This window comes from Mugil cephalus, chromosome 22, assembly GCF_022458985.1.
Source record: "Mugil cephalus isolate CIBA_MC_2020 chromosome 22, CIBA_Mcephalus_1.1, whole genome shotgun sequence".
NCBI lineage: Eukaryota > Metazoa > Chordata > Actinopteri > Mugiliformes > Mugilidae > Mugil > Mugil cephalus.
In genome coordinates, this window is record NC_061791.1 from 16,949,891 (window position 1) to 16,973,526 (window position 23,636).

The following is a 23,636-nucleotide window of genomic DNA, read 5'->3' on the forward strand; positions in this document are numbered from 1 at the left end:
TCTCCATTCTTTCTGTTCTACTTGGCTGGCCTCAAGCAGACGGGTCCCTCCAGTTAGGTTCTGCTCAAGGTTTCTTCCTGTTAAAAAGTTTTCCTTGGCGCTGCTGCTTTAGTCGTCGCTCTTGAGGTTTCAGGCCAGGTTCTGTAAAGCATCTCGAGACACTTTGCACTTTTAGTGACGTTATATTAGTAAAATTGAACTGAATTGAATTGTACTTGGAGAGAGGGAGGAAAACATTGGGGGCCACGGTAATGATGACGACAAGGACAGTGACAAGCACTGCCCCAGGTAGTGGTGACACCTCACCACTTCCTGTTCGGATGACGGAGATGCTGCTGCTGATGATGATGAGAGTCTTATGAAGACAGTGATGCTGAGCAGCAAGATGATGATTATAAATAAATGGCGAGGAAAATGCAGATTTGAAGAAAGATATGCTAATGAGTCGGGGGAGGGGGGGGGGTAATAACAGAAACATGCATTAATAATTAAGATGAATACAACGGGAGGAAGAAAATCAAGATGATGGTCGTGATGATGCCCCCCCTCCACTATGCTCCCCCCCTAGGGGCAGCCTTTGTCACCGCCCCTCCCATGACCAGCGTTGCCTCGGTGACTGCCGGTTTACGTGATGACGTCGGATGTATATGAGCGCAGGCGGCGGGATCTCTCTCCCTTTTACCGCCGTCGAAGGGGAGTCTCTTTCTTCCCCGGACCGCTTCACTGCGCACACCGCCGCTTCACCAGCCCAACCTCCGGCCAGAGAGAGCCAAGGTAAGGGACGAGACTTGGAAACGGCCTCGGCGCCAACGCCCCAAAACTTAAGCGTCGTCTCAGAAGTTAAAATTTCTATTACGGGCGCTTCGGCAAGGGGCGGCAGAGAGGAAAAACGGCGGTGCTTTGCTAATGCTAGTCAAGTCAGACAGCGGCGGCGGCGGCAGCAGCAGCCATTGAGACAGGCTCCACCATGATGTTTGTTAACGTTACACGCGATTTGGAAAAAATAAATAAATAAGAAAACAGCGGGTATCCTGCATGCAGGTCACCGCTGGATTAATTTTTTTAAGGCAGCCATTGTTATTGCCATTATTATTTACATAAAGCACAAAACGTCGGGTAATTCTTGTAATTGTCGATGTTTTCCGACATTTGTTGACACGTGTCTTGTATCTTGTATTTCTAGACTTGACCTTATTTTAAAAGATATATATAGGCCTATATATGTATTTTCTTGGAGGATAATTCCCAGGGTGGGGAACTCTGGACTTACGGGGTACAGTCCACGGCGACTGGTTATAAGCTGTGCAGCCGGCTTTATTGCATTATTGCATAAGGACAGCTTGTTAAAACGTGGTACCGGAGCGCTGGCACCGCTTCCTAACCGACCCAAATGTTCTAGTTGATGGCCCTGTGTCTGTCGGAGCTGGTCCTATGGTCCTCCCACTTGCTCACCCCGAGTAGGTAGTGCGCATCAAGCTAGCAGCTAGCTTAACTAGCCCGACAGAGCGAGGCAGTGCAGCGACAGGACGGGGCAGGCCGGCTAAAGTTACCCCCGGTTACTAGCCACCAATCGGCTCGTCCGACGAGAGAGCGAGTGGACATTTGTGGTTCGACTCCGGATTGTGAACTGTTTTCAACAGGTTGGCCGGTTTGTTATGCGTCAACGGAGTTATAAATGTGGCTTTTAGAGTGTGCATGCTGGCGCCTACCTTGAGCTTTTTGTTAGTCATTGATGGGTCGCTGCTAGACTTCAGCGTGCAACACGTGGTCGCTGGGCAGGATTAGGAGGAAAGCCTTGCCCCAGAAAGGAGAAAGGTCTGCGCTTGTGACTGTGTGCTGAGCTAGTTTATACACACACTACCGACAGAACCTGGAATAAGGCTTCTCCGCGTTTGATTGTCTGTGAAGGTTCTCAGTCACCCAGGTCATGGTAATCTAAAAGGCTTTTAAAAAGGCAACTGGACTTGTGGTGTTTTGAGAAGACGTTTCGCTGCTCACCCGAGTAGCTTCTTCAGTCCTCCATGTTTGATTGCTTTTCGGAGATTGGTGAAATGATTGGAGGTTTCATTCCTACATTCCAAACAAATTCCTCTTTAAGCTTAAGTTTTCCCCCATACCATGAGTTATCACTTTCACAGATCAGATCTAGACATTGAAGATGTTATTTCCCGAGGGGAGATGGGGGGGCATTGTTTGAATATGTCAGGCACGTGTGCCCCCATAGCCAGGCAGGCTGCACATACCTTGCATAGAAGAGGCTGATCTCACAGTGGAGGAAATTGTCCACGTTACATTATCTACTTGCATATATTTGTGTCGAATGCAAAGCAAGCATTGACCCCAAGTCAAAACAGTCTGTCTTTTTGGTATACACAATGACAGCATTTTTAATAATGTGCACTTCTTGTCGAAGAGCTTTCCACTGGCATTTTTCATCAATAATTTGGTACGATGGAGAGAACAGAAAAGGTTGGGATGGTGGGTGTCATCTCGCCTTAGATATTGTTGTGTAATATGGATGCATAAAATATGCTCTTATTGTGCATTTGTACATTAATCATTGATAACTTACTTTCTCCGTATTAAAAATTGTGGCAGACTGCATCAGTTCTCAGTTGAGAACTGGGACACGATGAAAGCCACAAACCAGTGAACTCCCAGACTGAGCTTTCATCACTTATCCCCTTATGAGGGAAGAAACATTTGATTGGTCATGTGACTTTGCACTGAGCTCAGTGGACTGTCATACCAGCTCTCTGACTACTCTTACTTTATGTGTTGTTTGACCTAATATGTAGAGTGAGATCTGCTGAAAGACAGGTCAGTGCAGTCGGCAGCTAAATAGGATGGAAAGGCATGTCAATGGATCCAGGACCATATCATCCGTATTTCCATGTGGTTCTGGGTTTGTGCAGGTTCAATATGGACGGACACTTTATGTCACCAAGATGTGAGAGGTTTCGGGATTAGGGCTGTTTTAAATAAATATCATAACATTCTAGGGCTGCAACACATTTCAATTCACCCCTTGTTGGACTGCTGACCATCGATCAGAGGACTTCTGCCTTTTGTCATGTCCCAACTTCCTGTGTTGTTGAAACAGTAGATGCAACTATCTAAACACATAGAAAAAAGATTTAAAACCTTTAATAATAAGGTCGGTGTATAATATTGGTAGCCTCTTCACCAGTTTTTATGTATTTTTTTTCTTTACTGTACCCGCACTTGTTCACTGTACAAAGAATTTCAAAGGGTAAGAGACCCCTGGTTAGTTGTCCAATCGGAAGCCTACAGAGCAACTGATTAACCTATAGATCATTTTATTTCCATTACTCACTCTATTTTTTTCTGAGTAGCTGATTAGTTATTTGGTTAACTTGCTACCAAGTAAGAAACATCTACCATCAGTTTTTCAACCTTTTTTTTTCGAAACATTTTCTCATAACATAACGTGACATTAAATCTATGGTCGAGGAAACCGTTTTAAACTTGAACTTCATGCGTCAACCTAACGATACTTTTACACTGGAACAGTAAATATCTATGCAGTGTAGACCTAATTAGGAGATGTGTTTACTGTAATTACCAAGGATTACTGTGGATTCCACAGTTGGAATAAATTTAAACATTTTTTGCATTGCCATATTCCCACCAAATCACAAATATAGGCTGATTCCATTTTATACCTTCTTGCAGTCTTGCAAGAAGTTTGTGTTGTAATTGTATTGAACATAATATTTTTACATTTTTAGTTGCGTTCAACAACTGGCCTTTTTTTTTTTTCATTGCTTTCAATGCAGTTGGGATGTGACCCATGCAACCACTGAATTTCAAGTCACATTTGCTTCTTACCTCCCTGAAACTGTCCAATTTTCTGTTCTTTAAAAAACAGCTGCGAAAAAGATGGTCAGTGTTTGACTTCTGAAATTCTGAGAATCATTCAAGTGAAATTACTGCGAAGTGTGCAGCTGCTGTTTTTGATGTTGATGACAGGAAATGTGTGCTTCAACGTTAAGTTTGAAAGATGAACTGGTGCTTTTCATACATCAAGTGTTCGTGTAGGGTTCTAGTGGGGTAGATGTTTGTCTGTTTTTTGATGGCTGCTCTTGTATTCTTTTCAGAGTCTGATTTTGACATAGGTCACAATTTATACATATTTTATCCGCATCCTGACTACCTTCTAGGTTTAAAATCTCCTTAACTGACCTGCCGATGCTGCTTTGTTACATTTGACAAGCAGATTTCTTCCCAGTCTGTGATTCATTACAAGGCTTTAGGGTTCAGTTACAGCCACCTTAGCGATTGTGAGTTTTGACACCGTTGTCGCTTTTAGCTCATAATGTGTTGCCTCGTTGTCTTATGGGTACAGATTGTCAATACGAGTCTCCCTTATCTGCCCCTCTGAAAAGAATGCCACTGTAATCAATCTCTCTCAAGGGAAGAAGGCTCTGGAAGGGGCTGAGAGGTGGGTGACTCACAGCCAAGGTTGATCCTGTCTGGACCAAGAAGGGGGGGCTATTCAATGAGCATGTGGCCTGACTCAACCAAGTCCAGCATGTCAAATAAAAATACTTTTACCCCTGAAAGTAGGAAATGATTTGTTTCGAGGCATGTTAAAGGAAAGCCTTCCCAGCTCAGATGTTAATCCATTCAGTGTAGAGGTGTGCGATTTAACGATATTAAATTATGAAGGACGTGAAGATGATCTGTCCAACTGCAGAGATCGTGAGATCATCTAGGGCACATTCTATAAAATGCAGTTCTATGCTGATGAACCATCGCACCAGACGTATTACGTGGTCAACCTGACCGACCAACCATAGCAAATTACGGGCAGTGACGCGCTTTCTTACCCGCCTCCTTGTTCATGTGTGTAGCCGTAGCCGCATGGAGAGCCATGGTTGAAAGCTAAGGAGTTAGCACTAAAAAAAAAAAATCCACTTCCATTATATGGAATTGGTTTGGATTTTCCTCAACTGACGAAGCGCAGGCAAATGTTTGCACAGAACAGGTTCGCACGTCTGGTGGCAACATGATGAACCTGTTTAATCATTTGAAGAGGAATCATCCCAAACAATATGCTGAGAGCCAAACAGTGAGGGGCCCGACAGCACCGGCACTGCAGGCTGCCTGTTTTTTATTTTTCAATTTAAGATCGTGATAAAATCGAAATCGTGATTTTATTTTTAAAAAAATCATGATATATTTTCACCGTGTCGCCATACCCTAATTCAGTGTAAACTACTGATTAGGTGGTAAGTGATTTGCTGGTGATGCTTCGGAAACTTTGAGCTAATATAATAGACTTAATAGAAACGATAAATGTCTGGTAACAATGAGGATACACTGGGTTTTATAGGGACAGGCAGACTTTGGTGGGCAGCAAACGTGTTTTAACATTCTGATTGATTTAAACAATCGCAACTAAAAATATGCATAAGTACTTATTGAGAAGAAAGGTCTTTCAACTTTCATAGGATGCAGGCTTCCAGTGAAGGGTTGTGTAGGCTGCTGCACAAGTTTCCTTTTATATGCATCTTTTATGCATTTCCTCAGAATCAGGGGGTGGGGGGTAGTGCACACACAGCAGTATTTTGCAGGAGCAGGGTTACTTGTAATGCTCATTTTCATTTTATTTTTATCGATGTGTTAGGGAGGACGTTTTGAAGGCTTTTATGTAAATGATATGTGTCTGTTCTGGTATAAATTGAGTTTTTCTTACACAGAAGGAGGTCTTCTATCACATATCCAAATGTAAGAACGTAAGCTGATGGTAGTAGCTTAGGAGAAAATGCATTTAAGCATTTTCAGTAACCCACCTTGTGATGGATCACATCTTTAAGGCAGTGATGGATCCATGGAGGCTATGGAGAAATAAATGAATAAGCGATAGTTTACAAGCATTTATATGAGAAGTCTAATTAACAGTGATGTGAAAAAATAGTGCAGAAGAAGTGGATGCACCTTAATTAAAATCCACAGAACTCCTGGGCACAAACAAATGCCAGGGCAATTTTCACTACCTTCTTTCACTGCCTTTGTGATACCACCTCTTACAACTTCCCAGTATCACACGGTTAATTAGCACCCAGAGTGATTTGCAAATCCTGTTTGACATAGATCTGATGACAAGCATCTCCTCCAGCATTTTTAAACTAATAATGTTTGTTTTGTTTCTAGCATCACCTGAGACTCAGCAAAGATGGCAGACATTGACAAGTAAGTGCATCCTCCGCTACTCTGTGCCAAACACTAGTGGCATTTATAAATGTGTTTCTGTCTGCACCTGTGTTCCTCTGAAATGCCATCAGTCGCTCACAGTCCAACTATCTGGATGTGTTCTAGCCCCGCCCACTTAATTAAGTATGCATTGGAGGGTAACTTATGTGGGCTTGGAACGGCCAGGTGCCGCGCAATGCATTTTGCAGGGTCATCAAGTACACCACTGTTTGACAAGTGTGAATTACCAACTACAGTCTGAAGGTTGTGTACTTTTTGTTGGTAAGCAACCCTGGTCTCCTTGCCTCTTTGTTTTAGGACCTTACACTTGAAGCAAACACACTTGCTTTGACATTTTGGGAGTGGCTAGACAATGTTTAACTTTTTGGGAGGTTCACATGCATATAAGACACCTCACACCAGTTGGGTGCTAGACAATAATGTATGCCTGCTAGGGGTGGTGGTCCATGTTTATGAAAACATCCTGAGGTTGAAGGCTCTCTCTCACATACCACACACTGGCATGCGTCAACTGTTGGCCATTGATTTGCACCTCGTGGCTGAGGACCGACAGGAGGAGGAGAAGGTCTGCTGGTGGAGCTATGTCAGTGTTCTGTATTGAGCTATGCAGCACTGTGTCTTGTAGGGTATCATGTTTCACTGCTTAAAACAGGATGATGGATAAAAAACAGACTCTAGTTTTGATAACTGTGGGGGTCTTTTAACATCTACAGAGCACCCTGTAGTCTAAATAGAGACAATTGTCTTGGGAACAAATATAACAGAGCTTAAGACTCACCTTTCCCTCAGTAAACATAAAATGTGTTTTTGTGCAAACCTGTGCAATTTTCTGTTAAGGACTCTTTCCTGGAGATGTTAAGAAAACACAAGGTTTATCATTTAGCGTTTTTTTCTCTTCTACAGGTAAATTTGGTTTTTAGAATTATAAAGTCCTTTAGTTGTGTTTGATGCCTTGTGATGCTGCTGGCATGGTCGACAAAGTCACGGATGGCTTTAGCCTGAAAGTGCCAGTATTAGTTTGGTGGCTGGTGTTAATTCTGTGCGCTCACACAGTCTGTGTTTGTGTTTTGGCTGACCTTCCCTTCTTCCGTCCTCCCCCTCTTTGTCTCCCTGAGCAGTAAAGATCAGGCTGAGATGGACCCAGCAGATATGGAGGACGTGGAAGAAGTGGAGGAGGAAGAGACGGGGGAAGATGAAAACAGCAAAGGTAAGTTAACACTGTCAATAAATTACGAGTTAAATTAAGAGTAAATTTGCGCAGAGGGGACTACATATTTTGGAACAATGAAGTGTTCATTAATCATTACGTATATTAACATGCAGCTCCAGTGACAGTTTGAACTCGGTGTGTCTGCCTGATATTTAAACCAAGGATGACATGACTCTGAGTTGTAGTTAGGAGCTGGGAGGCACTAATCCATTTTATTTTGGGATCTCAGAGCTGTTTGGACGTGCTTTGATGCGCAATAAATGATTCAGATGGCTCCTCACATATTAGCCTACTCTGGGCTCATTGTGGATAGATATAGATGGCTGTGTGGCCTCATCTTTTTATAGCAAATTTGAGCAGTCTTTTAAAGGCCAGACTTGAAAGGAGGCTCGTTTTGGCTGCCTACGACTGATCTGTCACAGCGACACCACATTCAGGAAAGCCGTACATGAGTCCATGAAGCTGAAGGGAATTATAAATGCATGAGTAATGTGCAATTTTGGCTTGGCAGCATTAACATGCAGTGCAAACTCTCGTTAAGAAACTCAACATATCACACATCAAGGTTGTTGGGGGAAACATCGGTAACAATTTGGCAGGGCCCTTTAGTCTCGTTGCTAAGCTTTTTTTTGGGAAGAACTCATGTTTCTGAGATAAAGGTGAAATGGTAACTTAATGATACAGCAGCCCACATTCTCAGTGTTGCTCCAGTTTTATTTAATACTGGGATGTAGCGCATTACACAGGTAAAAAGGTGGAACTTAGTACACACAACTCCAGGCTGTTCAAGAAATTGTACTGTCAGTACCGTTGGCCTGTGCTTCACTTCGGTCCTGGAGGGTAATTCCTGTACAAAGGTGACTTTTTAAATGTAACTTTAATGAGGTATTTCGTTGGGATCCACGACCATTTACTGCTGTAAGAAAATGAACTTCAAAACTCTTTTTTTTTTCTGCCTCTAAAATCCACATTTCTAAACTCTCGCCAGGGAAGAATAGATCACCAGTAGAGCACCTAAAATCTTTAAAGGTCAAGGATTCTGCAAACTACACATTTTACAGCCACCTACAACCATACAGGGGCTCCGTGTCTGACAACAAAATTTGAGAAGAGTAATGGTTCCCTAAAACGCAGTAGATAAATTCTAGATATTTGTTTTATCCCCTCAAAAATAGAAACTGTCTCTGTTTACAGCTTGGGCTTATTGGTATGTCCCTCTATGATGCATTTAAAGCTTCTATCCAGCAGCTTGTGTTGTGTGAATCTAGCGTGATGTGTTTACTTGACTTGATGCAGAGTCTGAGACAGCTGACCTGTAGCTTATAACGTTACAAGCTAAATGCCCGGGATGTGTCAGCAGAGAAAAGGGACTTTCAGTCTTTTTAATCTTCTCACCTGCCAGCAGCAATCTGACTGAGCTTTGATTGGAGCAAGCAATATGTCGGACACTTGGATGGTGCCATCTGTCACCCGTCTGGTAGAAAAAGCAAGGGCACCCGTGGTTACTGACTGCTATCTCTTCTCTATATGCAGCACTGACACCAAATAAATAATAAGCAGATTGATTTGGGCAGGAAACTACTGTTGCACTCTCTTCATTCTTGGTCATGTACACTGGTTAAGGATCAAGTCATGATACTTAAAACAACAAAAACAAATGGAGCTGTTGTGTAACTGCCGGTTTCCGTCCCAAACATAGCCTAAATTGAATCAGACCTCCCACTCCAGGTCAGTTCTCTCCGAGTGAAATAATACTGGGTTGATTTTCCATATTAATGTTGTGCTTCTGTGTGGGTGTATGTCCTCAGCTCGTCAGCTGACGGTGCAGATGATGCAGAATCCACAGATCCTGGCTGCGCTGCAGGAAAGGCTGGATGGTCTCAACGGTTCACCATCAGGGTACATTGAGAGGTGAGAAATGTTTCTTTTTGTTTTTTGTTTTTTTTTTTGTTTAAACTGATAGCTTTGCTTTCCAGCTGTCAGCAAGGAAAATCAGTTTCTTGCACCTTTGCTATTAGATTCAAAGAGGTTAAACGATTACCTTTTATCTGCCAAAACAAAACAATGGGAAAGATTTCATTTCAATATAAATCTTACCGAATAATTTGCACAGTTTTTTTTCTTTTCAATTATGCTCTTGCATATGCTGTAACTCATTTACTTGCAAATAGATGATGGTAGGGGATGTTTTAACTTGTCCAGGTGCATTCTTTAGCATACTAATGGGCTTTCTAAGTGGTGGCTTCACCTTGTTGAGTAATATTACGTCTATGCAAATCATTTTCAAGTTGAATTGCACTGCACATGGTTAGCACCAATACTTCAATCTAACGTAACCACTGAATCTAGAGGTGAGGAAACAGGTGTCTGTGTCACTTTTGTAGAACAGTTTTGAACGGGTGCGCTCAGGGAAAGGAAGTCGGTAGACGCAACCTGTGAGTAGTCTGTCAAGTTTATATGCTAAATTCTTACCTGCATCTAGCGTTTCACTATCTGTGAAAATGGCATTATTGTGATAAGAACTGAAGCCGATTACAACAGGCCAACCTTCTGCTTCCCTAAATGCTGAGCTCCAGCTATTAAATATTAGGCAGAATTTCAAGAAAAGCTGTCTATTCATACTGACATTCAGGAAAAAAGACACTGTTGTTCCTTTCTTCTGCTGTTCACATGGCTGAGAACACCTGGTGTCCCTCACTGAAGTGCGGTTTTGCCATCTGCAAAACCTTTAAATTAAATGCATATTGTGACTTTGTAGAGAAACCACCAAGGGCCTCTGCAGGCTCCTTGTCATGCTGGATATTATTATGCTGTATAGAGCTTTGTGCACAGACTGTCAGTGAATGGATGCCAACTGAGTTGATGAATACTTCGATAATGATTAATTTTGTGACACAGCTGTAATTAATTTGAATCAGTGTGTCGCCTGTGTTGAAATTCTTATCACATTTTCTGTGATTCATAGTTGACCTGAAAAAGTCCAAGATGGGAGAATTCTGGCCTTCATTAGTTTATCCTACACCTTCGTGAGGGATCGGTTAGTAATAGCTTTTGAGATGCTGTGTAAAGGTAGCTGCATGTCTTGACTGCAGGGATGTGCCACCCACTGCTCCTCTCCTCTGTTAAACCACCAGCAACTAGGTCTTTGATCAACATGTCAAGTGTTGGCAGTCACTAACAAACTCACCAGTTACACTGCAGCACTTGGGACCAAACATGCATTCCCTTGCCAACAAAGAGCAGACGTTTAAATTTAACATACTGCAGAGAAAATCACAAGCCTATTTGTAGTCCCAGCAGTTTAACGCCTGGTTGACCATACCGAGATCATTTGACTGAAGATAGCTTAATCTTTTAAATTAAGATTAGGCTGTCTTTAGTCAAATGAGTAGGGCTGTAGGCTGCCAAAGTAAATCTGGGTTAACTGAAATAATACCTACTCCCCAACCACTAAATTGGTTGTGGGAAGAAACCATATGCCATGTAAATATGGATGGAACAGCTCCTCCAAAATGACGTCAAAGCTAGTAGAGCTCCCCCTGGAGTCTGGCTGCAGTACAGGTCATAAGCTCCGCTCTCGGACCGTACCGCACAGACTCTTGCTCCAGATTTCTCGTGTCGGGAGAAACGACAAACCTCTACAAAGTGTCACGAGACTAAAGGGGACGCAGTCTGCTAAGTGTACATAAAATGAACCTGCAAACACAAAGCTAGTATTTGTAGGGTATGTTAACTAGAGCTGCATATATGTGACGCACATCCATAGTCACTGTGGCACTAATTTCAACGTAATTATTTTACACATAAATGATGAGACGCAAGATGCTCATTTAATATGACAATTGTACACTGGTCAACTCTAACAGGTGATCTTCAGCCTGCTGTTTTTACATGATGGTTGTGTTGATTGTTGGAAGATTGCTATGTAATCGGTGGTTTGCAGCGCTTTGAATGAATTTGATTATCAGTTTAACAAAACAAAGCAACACAGATATTATCTTAAACATCGGGTCCATTGTTTTGGAGCAGGCACTGAGGAAATGTTCAGTAATTGATCTTTATACTCAGACTTTAGTCTCTAAAGTAGTGGAGACCTTAGGAAAGTAATACTGGTAGTTGTTTTCCCCAAGAAGGATTTGATTGGAGGAGAGAATATCGATCATTCGGCAAACCGCTTGATCATGAGTTATTAACGAGTGTCAGTAACGAGTGGGAAGACATTCAGAGTCGAGGTATAAAACGGGCACAGAATATGAAGAGGAACATGCTGGGAAAGAAGCCTTTATAACCTTTGCCAGATGTTTAGTGTTTTGTGGCATCATTTGAAGTAAATGAAGAAGTAACCTTGTAAGACCTTTCAAAGTTATAACATTGAGAACCAACTGCATCATCCACACCAGGAACCAGGCCATGAATTCCCCAAGCATACGCCAGTTAATCTGTGTACAAATAAGACGGGATTTCTTCACTGTGCTGTTAAATGAAGCAGATCTCAATAAAAGTTGTTCTTGGCATAGTTTCAGTTTGTTTAAAATGTGTACTTGGAAGGCCACCCTGGCTTATTGGAGATCCTCTGGGGAGAGTTGTGCCCTGCAGTGTGTTGCTGTTCTCTAAAGCTCTCAGCAGATTAATTTCTGAGGCAGGGTCTTCTCTGGTTGGCTCCATAGTGAACACATTTTGTTATATGGTTTTAATTCAGGAAATACACGGTTTCTGAACAAACTCACCAAAATACTGCAGTCAAGTTGATAATATGTACTGTATGAAAACAAAGGAACTTGCTATATGAAGATGCAAAAATAGCCTAAATGAGGCAGTCTGGAGATATAAAGATCCTTTAATAAACAGGGATGCTCTTTACGAATATCTTCAATAAAGGGACTTCACATCACCAATCTAACATAGGCGAAAATAGTTCTGTAGCATGGTAAGGACATTTCTGGTTTTAGACTAGCTCCACTTCTCCAGCCTGGCTGCTGGTAACTAGCTTTTTTGCCAACAAGTCTCTCAGTGATGCAGGAAAACGACACCGTCAGACGTTAAACAATGTCATCATTTCTGGCAAGTGTTACCATATGTGCAAAAAACATCGTCTGTTTCTTCCAGCTAGCTTTTAGCTGTGTTAGCTCTTACACGCTTCCAAGTACTTGGGTCACGTACGTAATGCTGTGTTTCTTCAAGGGGAAATATGTCGACGCAGCGCACATGTTTAAGTTTGGTTTGGGGCAGTAAAAGAGATGAAAGATTGATTTTGGCTGCGTGCTCAGTGCAATCCAATAATCGGATCCAGCAATCCCTAGGGTGAACGAAAGAAAACTGCTCTTTTATTTTTCAGGACTGTCCTAACAGATTCTCTCTCCGTGTCTCTCATCCTGCAGTTTACCAAAGGTTGTAAAGAGACGTATAAACGCCCTCAAAAACCTGCAGGTCAAATGTGCCCACATCGAAGCCAAGTTCTACGAAGAAGTCCATGAACTGGAGAGAAAGTATGCCGCGCTCTACCAGCCCCTCTTCGACAAAGTATGTCCTATTATCTTACTTTTATTCACATCACTTCATTAAATATAGAAAGGCACCATGTCAGTTTAACAGACCGTAATGGAGCCCTGACTCATAGATTTGAGATTTATTATTGAGTGTCATCATTTTTGTTCTGCGTAGGTCAGGAATGTGCCATTGTTATTTTTGGAAGTCTTGAGTCAGTCCTCAAGATCAAAATCTTATCTTTACCACAACACAACAGCTGTGATTGGTAGTAGCATGTTCCCGCTGCATATTTTTCATCAATAAAGAATTTGTGAGCTTCAGAGATACAGACATTTGTTTGACTCGTGCTCGACGAGAGTCAGTCAGCTATTGTTGAAAGTGAAGCAAGAAGTAGAAACGTATTAGCGGACTAGCGTTTGGGTGGAGTTGTACGAGCGCACCAGTAAAAATGTCTCGCACCTTTCACAGGTCACTGCGTCTCGGTCCCACTCTACTATAAAAGAGCCTTTACTCTGCTGTGCTTCAACCACAACCTGCCTGCTAGTTTTGCAGTGCGGCTGTCTTTAATCATAGCTGGCCTCTACGGTTCATGTATTTGAGTCCATATGCCAGTGAAGAGGTACTTGAAGTGAGACAGGGTGTTGCTGCGATGAGCTGTCTTCTTGCATTTAGTTAGGCAAACTACCTTTATGTCTCCTTTCTTATTTGCAAAGATCTATGTACAAAACATTGAGCCGTCAGCTTCTCGTTTGAAGCTTGCACTGACTGCAGCGTTCACTGGTTAAAACGAGTGTCCGCAGTGGTAGATTATATCAGCTGTCGCTATTCAACATGAATTGATGCTGATGTTGTCTGCAAGGCCAGTGACTAATCTCAACCAAACACTGTTCAGGAGGTAAAAGCATCATTCTGTAAAGCCACTATACAGAACATTTATCATCCCAACATATAATAGCCCAGTACAGTTGTAGCATTCACTGGTTGAAATGACAAGTGTCAGCAGTGTCAGATTATATCAGCTGATGAAGCCAAAATGAAACTAGTTTGATGGGCTTCTGTCTGAAAGGCCAGTGGCTGAACTCAGCCAAACGCTGTGTAGGGGTTATTTTATCACGTCGGGTAACATATTTAATCAATATGTAAATACAGGTTTTAGCAAAGACTTGTCGACTGATACCAATATTAATGTGCACGGATCAGGAAAAGTGGTTGGGTGAACTCACTAGAGTCATGTTAAACGTGCTTTCACATGCATCCGTGGTTAATGTGTTCTGTTCAGCATCCTTTGCCTTTAACTCACTCCACTCGATTTTATCTTTGATCTTTATACTCAGACTTTAGAAGTACGCAGCCTTTAGAAGCAACTCGGGTAGCTGCAGTGAACAGTTTTAGAGCTCGGACATAAGACACATCGCTTTGGTTTCGTGCTTTGAAGTAAACTTTTGTGGCTTATACCTGTAAATATAAATGTAGTCTCATAGTAGCTGTTTATTATTCCTCACAGCTGAATTCATTCTTTTAGTTGTTTTATCAAACTGAAAGAACCAAACATTAAAGTGTTGTTTCAAATCGATTTGAATTGTCTTAATGGACCATGGCAGCATTAAATAAAGGGCCTACGACATACCTGTTAATAGCTGAGATATCTGGAGATAACCTTCTCCTCAACAGACAACTTATTGAATGAACACAAACCAAAATGACTCAAAATTTGCACTGCCAGTGGTCAGGATGAGTCGTCTTATGTTCTGTTCCTTTAGAGGCATCACAGCAGCACCTGGTTAGAGATACAAGCTGTTTATTTTATAGATGTCAGCTTGGATGTTTCTCCAATATATGCAGCAGTAAGGGCGTGTTTCCATAAACAAACCCAGTAAGAGAAGCCAACTCTCCCATATGTAGCCACTTCACAGCTATTGCCTTGTTTTTTTTAATTTTATTCGTTTGGGATGTGTATTTAAATTTAATAAGGAGTGAGCTTTAATCGCTGAAAACACATAATTTGCTTGTCGAGTACTAACTACAATCCTTTCTACTCCTCACAGAGAAGTGACATAGTGAAAGCAGCTTATGAACCCACAGATGAGGAATGTGAATGGAAGGCAGATGAGGAGGAAGAGCTGACAGTAAGTAAGCAGGTACAGGTGACGTATACACCTGCATGCTTCCCGTCTTAAAACAAAGACTTTCCTGTTTTTTTTTTTATGCTTCGTGTCGTGCATGTAGCTTTTAGTGTCATTCAGATCTCAGTAGGCCACACATCCAAAGGGGCAGCACTGCATGCAGCTAATAAGGAAGAACGCAGGATATAAGCTTTCATTACTGTGCGTGGTTTCAGACGCTCTCTCGCTGTTAAATATTTTCCTTTTTCTGGGTGTGGGTGGTGAGGAGCTCTTTCATGTTGTGGTGTACATGTGACGGGGCAGTAATGCTTGAGCAAGCCTTATTTTGAAGAGAAAATGTCTCTCGCGAACAGGAAAAGATGAAGGAGAAGGCCAAGTTGGAGGAGGAGAAGAAGGACGAGGAGAAAGAAGATCCCAAAGGCATCCCCGAGTTCTGGTTAACGGTTTTCAAAAACGTGGACCTGCTCAGTGACATGCTGCAGGTAAGGTTCATTCGAGCTCTTGGAGAGGCAGAGAAAATGAGGTCACAGAAAATGAGCTTGTTCCTGCAACGACAAAAAGGATATGCTACCATCTGCTGGCCACACTTGTGTCACATATTTAGTTAAAAACTATACCGTTTATTCTAAAACATAGTTGTTCCGTGTCTGCCCCTCAGGAACACGACGAACCCATCCTTAAACATTTACAAGATATTAAAGTCAAATTCTCAGATCCAGGACAGCCAATGGTGAGTCTTCCAACACATGTCAATGGCTGAAACCATCTTTAAACAAACAGAGCTGTCGTTTTAATGTTGATCTCCTGTGGCGTTCCCCAGAGCTTCACATTAGAGTTCCACTTCGAGCCCAACGACTTCTTCACAAACACAGTGTTGACGAAAACCTACAAGATGAGGTCAGAGCCCGACGAGAGCGACCCCTTCTCCTTCGACGGACCAGAGATCATGTGCTGCACGGGGTGAGAGCACACATCAATGAAGCGTCTTATTTTAGTTAGATTTGCTTTGCATTGGTTTTAGTTGATATCTAAGATTTCTAGAACCATTCAGGCACATTTAACGTCGGTGCTAACGTTAATCATACCGTTGACTCCCTCCTCAGTGACCATCATGACATGTCCCTAATAAATTAACTTGTGTATTTCCGTCACCTCCACCACACCAGTTAGATCCCTAAAATAAACCCAACACGACATTTAGATTTGACATTTAAAATGCTTCGTCCTGACCTTGCTTTCTGCTGCACCTCATCTTTCACAACAGTTGCACGATTGACTGGACCAAGGGCAAGAATGTCACGTTGAAAACAATCAAGAAGAAACAGAAGCACAAGGGCCGCGGCACAGTCAGGACGGTCACCAAGACGGTCCCCAACGATTCCTTCTTCAACTTCTTCGCCCCACCAGAGGGTAAGAATAACACTCAACATTACACACAGGGTTTTATTTATGTGTATGTAATATATATCGGTTGACTTTTTGCTTCTTTTTTTGTTTGTTTGCAGTTCCGGAGAATGGAGAGCTGGTAAGTCTGCGTACTTCTATTACATGTAGATATGTGAACTTGAACATCTCAAAGCATCATCAGAGATGGATTTACAAACAGGTTTTGAGATGTACTCATTCCTCTAACCATCTAAGCTCATTTTCACTAGAATCTGTCTGGATGATGGTTAGAAGGAATTTAACGTTGACCTTAATGTCGCTTACTTTCTTGGTGTTATGTGACTTCTAATGCTGAACCAAAGGAGAATACGACATCCCTGACGTCATATTTGAACCACTGTATAAGAAAAGGTTGATTTGAGATTTTCTCAATGTTTTCTTAAGGTGGTTTTAACCATTTGGTATGTAGCACACATCACCACATTCTGACAAAAGCATGATGATTGATAGAGAGACGTAGAGTTCCATTAATCTTACTCTTGAGTTGGTGTTGGTAACCTTGTTCAGATAAATAATACAGCTACATTTTCAATCGCAGTCAGAACAAGTCAATCAACCCAAGGCATGCTAATCATTGTAAGAATAAAGTGAATGCCTCCGTTCTAACCCAGTGTACACTGAATCATGCTTACGTTTTGGGTTGAAAAGTAAAATAGTGTGACTTTTTGCTCCTTGTCTGTTTTCAGGATGAGGACTCGGAGGCAGTTCTAGCTGCTGACTTTGAAATCGGCCACTTCATCCGTGAGCGCATCGTACCTCGGGCCGTGCTCTACTTCACAGGAGAGGCCATAGAGGACGATGACGATGATGTGAGTGTCGGCATTTAATATCACGTTCGGCTGAGCTTTGCCACCTTTTTTTTTCAGGTTTCACAGTGTTCAGGTTCATTACTTCCACACCAGAAAACGACGAGCGGGGCTCTCGTCAGCTGTAAGGAATGATCAGCTGATCATGTCCAGAGAATATCTGTACTGATGCAGATTGCATGAAAATAGTGTTTTAAGTTGAAATACGTGGCCGTATTTGGGAAAATGTATTTGGGAAAAATTCGGTCAAAATAAGTTTGCCTCTTGCTGAATGTCGAGCTGATCTTTTGTTCTTGTTTTGCAGTACGATGAGGAAGGAGAGGAGGCGGATGATGAGGTAAAACTATTTGGGTCCCAGCTAATGCTAATGCTAAGGGGCCATGTATTAGTGTAGTGATACTGTGGTTATGTTGGGGGAACCCAGTGGACTTACGCTGCCATGTGCTGTGTGTTCAGGAAGGTGAAGAGGAAGCTGATGAGGAGAATGACCCCGACTATGATCCCAAGGTGAGCGAACACAAACCTTCTAAAGATCTCTGGTGTCCTGGGAAAGACCTTGCTCAGCAGTTCTCAACTTTGTTGGCTCAGGATGCTCTTTCCAGCTCTCACTGGAGGCCATGGATATCCAGTGATCTCTCCAAACCCTCTACACTTCATTCTTCAGTCAATTGTAGTGTTGCTACAGCTAGAACACTTTTCAGTGTCCTCTAAGCTCCTGAGCTGTGGGTCGAGAACGGCTGCGTTAAATGACTTGGATTTCAACATACAGAATACATACTGTCAAATGCATCTCATTTTATGCCAGCTTTTGGTTTGCTTCAGCTTTTATTTTGTTGGTTTAGCTTCTAGGCTTAGGCAGACAACCAGTGGATATTTTTATCTTTTCACTGCTGTTTTCAGTACAACTTTCAGAAGGCAGTGAAATCTGAAGGCTGCATGCTGTTACTAAAACCTAAACCATAACCTAATGTAACACACAAGGTCCAGTAAACCTTAATGTACCCTAATCAGCTGATATATACGGACATATAATTAGATTGTGTGGGGAACAGTGCTGTGTTTGACGTGTTACTAGGTGTCTATAATATGTTGGTGAGATTATTGGCCAAATGGAGTTTAAGGTGATTTGTTCTAGAGGAAATGGGGGGAAATGCTAAATTAAAAGTATTGAATTAAAACACAAGAAAACACAGAATACAATCTGAATTAAAAGACAGAATAAAAAAAAGTTGAATAAGTCATACAATATGGGGGAAAAAAATCTTGAAAAACTTGTCCTGAAACTCCATATCTAAAACCCTCTAGTTGTTCATTTGACTAGAACACAATGAGGTGCGGACCTGCTGAGGGTTTAGTGTAATCCCACAGAGACAGCCGAGTAACAGGTCCTCTCCTGTAGGGCTCCATTTTTTCATGGAGATTTTCTGCCTCACTGCCTCCCTGATAGAGGTAATGTAGCTGAAAAACCATAAATAAATAGTGTACTGAAGAAAAGCTTTGCAAGCTAAAGCACTGCAAGCACCGGGAGACATGACACTCGGATAAATGAGACTAAAAGAATAATTGCGTGTGTGTACAGATAATGTTTTACAGCGTGCATGCATGAGCTGGAGCCTTTCAAATGTCTCAACTTACTTTTTATACCAGATTGGAGCAGCTTGGAAGTGTAACGCTATGAAATGTAAACAAGCATGACCTCTGCTTCCTCTTTGCTGAACAAACACGCCTTTGACATTCTGTATTCTGCTAGTTTTGCTTTTTTTTTTTGGTTTGTTTTTCTCCTATTCATTAATGTTTCTTCATCTCCAGTCACTTTGGCATCTTTTGTCAGCTACTCTTTAAATTTTTCCTCACTAGGTTTAAGTGGTGACAGTAGAAAATTAACCCTATCCTGGTACGTACAGCTTGTGAATTGTATCAGCCCACTACCATCACTCCCCACCCCACCCTTTTGGTTTTGGGTTTGGCTTTCCTTTTCCTCCTGTTCTTTTCCATCCGTCTCTCTGCACTTCCCCCCCCCTCCCTGCACCTGCAATGAGCACCTCCTCCACCGCCGTGCTGCATCGTCTCAATCTACTAACCCACTGGATTGTTGTTGTTTTTGTTTTGGAAGTTTAACCCATAATGAGCTCTGCATTTGCAACTGTATTGTTTCTGTATGTTGAAGCAAGTCCAGACCCCCCTTCTGTTTTATTTTCCTTTGTTACCACCATGTTAAACTGATCCCGACCACAAATGCAGGCTAATTTTAAGTTTGTCAGGGTGTCTCTTTGTGTTCCATAAATAGTGTGCTTTGTGTGTTTTAATTTCCATTGAAGCATTATTGGTTTGCCTGTGCCTTTGTCCTCCTTTCCTTTTTACCTGAATTATATTTAGTCACATGTTTCTTCGTAGATTTTTTAGTAGCTCTGGTAAGATGCTGCTTTTTAAATGAAGCTTGCAGCATAAAGAAAGCATGACGCGTCTTAACACATGCTGCATTTTTATCAGCTTATCAGCGCACCCAAGATATTACTAGGTGTGTAAAATCCTGTCAGTTCATCACAAGCCAAATGTGTTGCTCAGTGGCAAATGTGACCTTCCGCTCAGTCAGTGTGGCGCTGGGCCATGGAGCAGCTTGAACTGCTGCAGCGTGCCATCCCCTCTGTATGTCTTTTAGCTGCAGGGACGCCAAATAGGACCAAGCTTAATTATCTTTCGGAGCTAGTTCAGCTTCTTTGAAGTCTGTGGTCAGACTTAGATGATGGTCAGCACACCTCCCAGTTTGGAGAAGCAACACACAAGCCAAGCAATGAACTGTTGGACAACTTCAGGTTCCTGTGTAGAGGACCACCTGTTGCATTTCATTTATCATGGCCTCGGCTTAAAAATACATTTAGCCCCCGTCCACAGCAGGTCATCGTTTGGCCTCTGTGCTGATACTCCTCTCTAAACGGGAAGTAAACGCATCAATAATTGTGCTTTTCATTCGTTAAACCATGTGTCTTTTTTGTTGTTGTTTATCCAAGTCCTTGATGCATCGAGTATATGGGCAGCTTGTTTTGCAATTGAGTTTTTGCAAAAGCCCCGTCCCTCTTGGTTACCGCTGCTAGCCCGTCAAGCTTCTTCATGCCGTCGGTGTCTCAACACAGTGACTTGGCGCGTCAGTGATTCTTTTTGGAGCAATAACTGCGCAACATCCTCCAGGTTGAGGCAATAAGGGGTATACAGGGGATTCAAAATATTAAAATGTGCAACAAAGGGGAAAATACAATTATCCAGGCAAAAGCATACCTGTCAAATCTGGCAATGGCAAAATCTGAGAAACCCTGTGACCTCCAATAATAAAAACAAAATTGCCTGTTGGGACACTTTGTTCAACTTTTAGGTAAAGTGGTGAAACCTAACATTAGAGGGCTCCCAGCATTAAGACCCAGCGTAACGGCTAAAGTTAGCTAGCTAACGTTAAGTTAGTTGGTTAACGTTAGTTATGCTAATATTCGCCAGTAGTAGCCATAACTTTGAAATACTTTGTATATATGCACGGCCCATTCTAGCCTTACCTTGCTTGTTGACTTGGACAGTCTAAGTTGGACCCGTGCCTTAGAATGACCGTCCCCCTGTCCCCCACATCCCCTGCTGTCCTGCACTCACATTACCCCAAGCCAAGTGTACCGAGGCTCAGTTACCTCCAACGCATACGTCATCACATTAATATGCGACATATGCATGACGCAACGTCATCATGAAGAGAGTGACTGCAATGACTTTGTAGTTCTTTGTAAACTTCAAAATAGTCAGCCCTCTTCCAGTGACCAACACAAACCTTTGCCGCTGCCATTGTTGTGATGGAGGGATGGTTTTGTGTGTCGTGTACTAAACAGCATTTGTGCGCAAGTCCACCTCCTCCGAGCGTACCATTCCAGGGAAGCATGCCGTACCCAGGCATGGTACGCTGGTACTCACACTAGCCATACAGTCTGTGACTTTAGGGGAAAAGCACGGCACGGTTGCCTAGTGTGAGAGTGTCCTAAGGGTTAGGAGCTAAAAAATAATGGAGTCTTTAAACCCCCTACAGAATATTTTTACCACAAGCTTAGATTGTTGTTTTGTAATCATTCCATTTGTGAAGACACTGCAGCAAACCATAGTTGCCACAGAGTGTGTCACCACGTCCTTATGTCAGTCTGTGTTTAACAAGAGTTGGACTCAGAGAACCTGTTCTTTCAAGTTTCTCGCTGCTTGTTGGATGTATTTGGTCTTGAAGTGGCTTGGCTGTGTGTAAATATTCTGTGATTTGCACGTTGTGAATCTTAACATGCGCTCTCCTGTGATTTCTTACAGAAGGATGCAGCCCCCCCAGCTGAGTGCAATCAGCAATGAAGCCTGGCCCGGCTGCCTTGAGGATCAACTGCACTGTAACGGCTTCTCAAATTAAAAGAAAAGAAAAAAAACGGATTTAAAAAAAAAAAAAAAATAGTTACTTACCGCCTTATAATGTTTTGTATTTTTCTTGGTAGAGAATTTGAAGAAAAAAAGGTTTCAAGATTTTTGTTACAAAAACTCATGGTAATATACTGGGAGCTGTGTGGCTCAATATACATAGTATTTTACTAGACCTGTTTTTTCCTTCTCTTCCTTCTCTGTACAATAGCTAGACTACAGGAAAAATACCTTCCTCAAAAAGCATGAACTTGTTTCTTCACTGCTAAACTAGTTTGGGTTCTTGTGAAGTCTTTTGTTGTATTTGCTCTTAGACAACAGCTGTGGTTTAGACTTCATTGGCAGTTTATACCCCCTCCTGCCCTTCCTCTTCCTCTATTCCTCCCACCAAAGCTCCAGGTTGACAGTTCTGGTTGTTCCAGGAGATTTTTTTTTTTAAATTTTCTTTAGTGGGGCCTTTAGCACTTGAAAAAGCACTGTAGCATTTCCAGCTCTAGAGAAGGAGGACAGATGGGTGACCTACAGCTGGGTGTCCATTCCGGTTTATCTAATCTCACTGAGCGTGGGATCCACAGTTGGTGTTTTTTTGGCCACTTCCTGCACCACTTGCGATCAACCGCTGTCCACTCTCAATACATTCCAGTAAGCAGACTGGCTGGCACCATCTGTCTCTCAAAGAGAGTCTGCCATTCTTCAACTGGATGGACTGTTAAAAATTGATCAAAAAATTAAGTTTGCGCAGACGCATTCGCTCCGAGTCTCTTGAACATTCCAGAGAATTCTTTAGATGAGGTGATGTGGGGACAGTTTGGCAGAACGGCCTATTCGGGGACACCCAGCCCCAATGACTGTGCTTCAGGCTTGTTGTAGGCTCGCTGTGGCGTGGCTGTCGTCTTTTCTATAGCACTTTGTTCTAGTGTGTGGTGTACCAGTGGCGTCCTGTCATCGGTTAGCAGTATTCCTTGTGAGCAGCACTTTGTTCGATGCCCCCCATCTGGAGTCGGTGCTGTAAACCCTGCTCTGTGGAGACTTCAGCTTGTGCTGTCTGGTTTTTAAGTGCATTCTTTCTTATCGGGTGGACACGCACTAAGGCCCGTTCAGAGGAGTTTTGTTGGGCAGATGTAGCACAGTGGATGACGGAGATAAAGTGTCGGTGTGTCAGGTTCTGAAGGAAAAAAAAAAATAAGCAGCCCTTTTTACTCTCCACTTTCTGACCTTTACCTCTCATATCACCCAATTCATGTCCGGTCAGGTGACTAACTCAGACCTCAGCCCAGCCCCCGAGGTTCTCGGTTCATTTTTATCACTGTGAAAAGAAAGAGGGGAAGCGTGATAAGGCCATTGTGTCGGCCAATGATCCACCTCCCTCCCCACTCCGGCCCTGCACCCTTTTGTTACCCAGAAGGCCACAGAGAAAAAAGCACGACAGAGCAATACTTAACGCCAGGAGGGGGAACCGAGAAGAAACTGTAGCCTGCCTCCCTCCCAGTCCATTCTAAATGCCTTTTTTTTTTTTTCTTAGTTGTGAAGACAGCCAAGCGTTGGTTGCTTTGGGCAGATTCATGTCCACTGTGGAGAGCCAGGGTACTTCTCATTCTGCAGGGAGTATTCAGATCAAGTTCATGGGAAAGGGACGCAACAGGGTTTCTGTAGGGTCCTTCTGAGCAGCTGTTGTCAAGGCAAAATGCTATGCTACAAAAATACTAATGTACTCAATAACTGTACGTGTATGTTGATGAATAAATTGGTCAAACATGTCTATTAGGTTTCACTTGTTTTTTTTTTTGTCTGTTTTTTCCACGTGACCATTTCCAATTCTTGACACAAATCTGAACATTATTTTACTGATTTGGTAACTCCAAAAAATGTTGTAAAAACAAGGCCAATACTACAAAATGCCAG

The 23,636-nt window shown here is 42.4% G+C and overlaps 1 protein-coding gene across 4 annotated transcripts; it reads left to right on the forward strand.

Annotated features, from left to right (window-relative positions):
* Positions 1-634: 634 nt before the first annotated feature.
* nap1l1 (nucleosome assembly protein 1-like 1) lies at positions 635-23,491 on the forward strand. 4 transcript variants are annotated; one of them, XM_047575980.1, is made up of 16 exons: positions 635-774; positions 6,181-6,219; positions 7,359-7,447; positions 9,259-9,361; positions 12,829-12,970; positions 14,983-15,075; positions 15,414-15,542; positions 15,719-15,790; positions 15,881-16,020; positions 16,325-16,470; positions 16,566-16,585; positions 17,193-17,315; positions 17,617-17,649; positions 17,769-17,819; positions 19,170-19,206; positions 21,636-23,491. In XM_047575980.1, exons 2-15 carry the CDS (start codon positions 6,203-6,205, stop codon positions 19,173-19,175), a joined length of 1,164 nt encoding a protein of 387 aa, XP_047431936.1. In that variant the 5' UTR covers positions 635-774; positions 6,181-6,202; the 3' UTR covers positions 19,176-19,206; positions 21,636-23,491. The 4 variants fall into 4 exon arrangements, with proteins under 4 accessions (XP_047431936.1, XP_047431933.1, XP_047431935.1 ...); XM_047575977.1 differs by lacking the exon at positions 19,170-19,206; XM_047575979.1 differs by lacking the exon at positions 19,170-19,206 and having other exon boundaries at positions 14,983-15,063.
* The last annotated feature ends 145 nt before the right edge of the window (positions 23,492-23,636 follow it).